At 35.3% G+C, this 3717-nt stretch overlaps 1 protein-coding gene across 1 annotated transcript in view; it reads left to right on the forward strand.

Moving 5' to 3' along the window:
- The first annotated feature begins 241 nt into the window (after positions 1 to 241).
- The window catches only part of LOC107572079 (uncharacterized protein DDB_G0290685), a 9514-nt gene continuing 6038 nt past the window's right edge, over positions 242 to 3717 (forward strand). The window contains exons 1-3 of the mRNA XM_016258483.1: positions 242 to 511; positions 1815 to 1965; positions 1996 to 3701. Of these exons, the coding sequence (XP_016113969.1) occupies positions 242 to 511; positions 1815 to 1965; positions 1996 to 3701 (2127 nt within the window). The remainder of the gene's footprint in view (positions 512 to 1814; positions 1966 to 1995; positions 3702 to 3717) is intronic.

The following is a 3717-nucleotide window of genomic DNA, read 5'->3' on the forward strand; positions in this document are numbered from 1 at the left end:
GTGACTTACATCCTGCACAGCCTTCAGTGTTGCTTGCATATTATCCTTGGAGCGCACATGCACACGCAGGCCTGTGGTCACTTTCTTCTTACCCATAAAGGGTGTTGATGGTGAGAATGGTCTAAATGATGGAGAGTTTGGGGATGATGGCAAGAATGATGATGACGATGGTGGTGAAGATGATTCTGAGAATGATGGAGAGTTTGGTGATGATGACAGTGAGGATGATTGAAATAATGGGATGGTTGGTAATGATGGTGAGGATGATGTAGATGGTGATGTAGTCATTGAAGTCAACGAGATTGGTGGAGAAAAAGAGGATGATGGTGTTGCTGCTGGTGGTAATAATGGCGGTGAGGTTATTGATGAAGACAATGTTGGGGATGGTGAATTTGGTAATGAAGATGGTGCTGGGGTCAGTGATGACATTAGTATTGGTGTTGCTGAAAGCGAGGATGATGATGGTGATGGTGATGAAGTTGGTGAGGATGGTGTCTGCGATGATGGTGGGGTTGGTGTTGAAGATCGCTGAGATGTTGGAAATAGTGGAAAGGCTGTTGATGTTGTTAGAGTAGATGATGGTAAATAATTGGCAGATGATTTATCATAAAGATTTATCATAAACTAATTTTGTAATTACTTCTTCATGGATGCACAATGACTTTGTACATTTTGTCAACCCTTATCATGGTTCTTCCCATATAGCACTACTATTTGTTGGGAAGATTACCTTTAGTGACTTTGAAAAGTTGAGATGCCGGGCTGTTTTTAAAAGCACAACAATCACTGAGTTTCAGTGTTTTCCTGACTCTTAATATATAATATTTGATCTCACATAAAAATGTTGTGATAGCAGACTGTTTTTAGTGAGTCAGTTTGGTTCATAATTATCAGATAAGTATCGCTTTTTATTTCTCCTTTTTCCTACTACTTGTTTCACTTCTGTTTCAGTATTTATAACCATTTCTTACTATGTGTAAGTAAGTTTTTTTTTTTTAGCATGTAAGTTTGGCAGTGTTATTTTTTAGGATTACTGATAAACTACTGTTGTTTGATTTATATTATTTGTATTTGTTATTTATTTTATTTTAGTTAAATTATGTCTGAATTTACTAGGTCTGTATAGGTCTTTTATTAAGTTTTAGTTTTATTTAATTTGAGTTATTTTAATATTTTTTACAAACTACATGGACATGAAATAATATATATATATATATATTGATTTTTATAAATGTGTATGCATATATATACAGTATATACGCAAGGCACTGTGTGTGTGTGTGTGTGTGTGTGTGTGTATATATATATATATATATATATATATATATATATATTTTTATATATGTGTATGTATATATATACAGTATATATATATATATATATATATATATATATAGGTATGTGTGTGTGGTTGTACATACACATATATGTAGTTTTTTTTTTTTGGTGTTTGGCTTAGTGTTATGTTAGAATCATTATTATACTCTTATACCTTTTGTTCTTTAATATTTTGAATTGTTTTTAGCTTTATTTTTGTTTTTCATTTAAATGTTAAGTTTTGAAATTTTGTTGTATGCATTTGTAATTTTTATTTAATTTCTTTATTTTTAAAATGTGTATAAGTAGTATTTATAAAGTTTTAGCTTTTAGTTTTGGATCTGTTTTTAGTTGTTTTAACACTACAATTGATGGCTTCTGTTGTCCTCATTTGTAAGTCGCTTTGGATAAAAGCGTCTGCTAAATCACTAAATAAATAAATAAATAAATAAATAAATAATTATAAGTTAGTTCATAATTATTTTTAAATAAAATAGTCACCTGATAATGAGGTTGTTGAGAATGATGAAGTTGAAGTTGGTGATGGAAATGATGAGGCTGCTGATGATGACAGTGTTGATGATGATGGAGTAGGTGGAATTATTGCTGGTGTTGATGGTGAAGATGATGAGGCTTGTAGTGAAGATGGTGAGAATTGATGAGGTGAACTTGAAGAAGAGAAGTATGATGAAAATGGTTGTGGTGGTGGTGGTGATGATGAAAATAGTGAGAATGATGAATATGATGTTGAGGATGGTGAAGAGGATGAGGATTCTGTTGTTGATAGAATTGAAGATGTTATTGTTGATAATGATGATGTTAATGTTGGTGGTGAAGATGGTGGGGATGACGATGAGCGCTGTGAATTTGCTGATGATGGTAAGGATGAGGACAATGATGTAGAGGTTGCTGATGTTGAAGGATGTTTTGGTTGGGTTGATGATGATAGTGAGACTGATGAAGATGAGGCTGAGGATGATGAAGATGGAGTAGTTGATAGTATTGAAGATGGTGGTGTTGATGATAAAGGTGACGGTAATGTTGGTGAAGATGGTGTAGATGATAGTGTTGAAAATGATGATGTTGGCAATAGTGGGACTGATAAAGATGGTGAAAATGATGATGGTGTAAATGATAGTATTGAAGATGTTGATGTTAATGTTGGTGATGAAGATGATGGGGATGGTGATGAAGGCTGTGAATTTACTGATGATGGTAATGATGTGGAAGATAATGTAGAGGTTGTTAATAGTAAGGGCTGTGCTGGTGAGGTTGACGATGGTAGTGGGATTGATGAAGATAATGAAGATAGTGTAGATGATAGTATTGAGGATGTGGATGATGATGAAGATAATGGTAATGTTAATGATGAAAATTGTAAAGATGATGAAGATGGTGTAGATGATAATGCTGAAGAAGATGATGATGGTGAAGATGATGACAATAGTGGAACTGGTGAAGATGGTGTAGATGATGATGATGGTGGGACTGATGAAGATGGTGCAGATGATGGTGTAGATGGAGTGAATGATAGTATTGAAGATGTTCTTGATGATGTTAATGTTGGTGGGGATGGTGATGAAGGCTGTGAGTTTGCTGATGATGTTAAGGATGTGAAAGATAATGTAGAGGTTGTTGATATTGAGGGCTGTGTTTGTGAGGTTGATGATAATGATGATAGTGGGACTGATGAGGATGTTGTGGATGATAGTATTGAAGATGTTTTTGATGACGATGATGACAATGTTGGTGATGAAGATGATGTAGATGATAGTGTTAAAGATGATGACAATAGTGATGAGGATAGTGAAGATGATGAGGATCGTTTTGTTGATTGTATTAAAGATGTGGTTGATGATGATTTTAATTCTGGCGATGAAGCCTGTGAGTTAGCTGATGATGATAAGGATGAGGAAAATGCTGCAGAGGTTGTTGATAGTGAGGGCTGTGCTGGAAGGGTTGATGATGATGGCAATGATAGTGGTGCTGAAGATGATGGTGACGATGATAATGACGGTGTAGATGCTAGTGTTGAATATGTTGTTGATGCTGATGTTAATGTTGGTGATGAAGTTAGTGGGGATGGTGAGTTAGGCTGTGAGTTTGAGGTTGCTGATAATGAGGGCGGTTGTGGTTGGGTTGATGATGATGATGACAGTGGGACTGATGAAGATGAGGCTGAGGATGGTGGTGTTGATGATACATGTGATGGTGATGTTGGTGAAGATGGTGTAAATGATAGTGTTGAAGAAGATGATGATGTTGACAATAGTGGGACTGATGAAGATGGTGCTGAGGATGGTAAAGATGATGGTGGTGAAGATGATGGTGATGTTGATGAAGGCTGCAAATTTGCTGATGATGGTAAGGATGTGGAAGATAATGTAGAGGTTGTTGATA

Source organism: Sinocyclocheilus grahami, unplaced genomic scaffold, assembly GCF_001515645.1.
Source record: "Sinocyclocheilus grahami isolate Dianchi unplaced genomic scaffold, SAMN03320097.WGS_v1.1 scaffold1693.1, whole genome shotgun sequence".
Classification (NCBI taxonomy): Eukaryota; Metazoa; Chordata; class Actinopteri; order Cypriniformes; family Cyprinidae; genus Sinocyclocheilus; species Sinocyclocheilus grahami.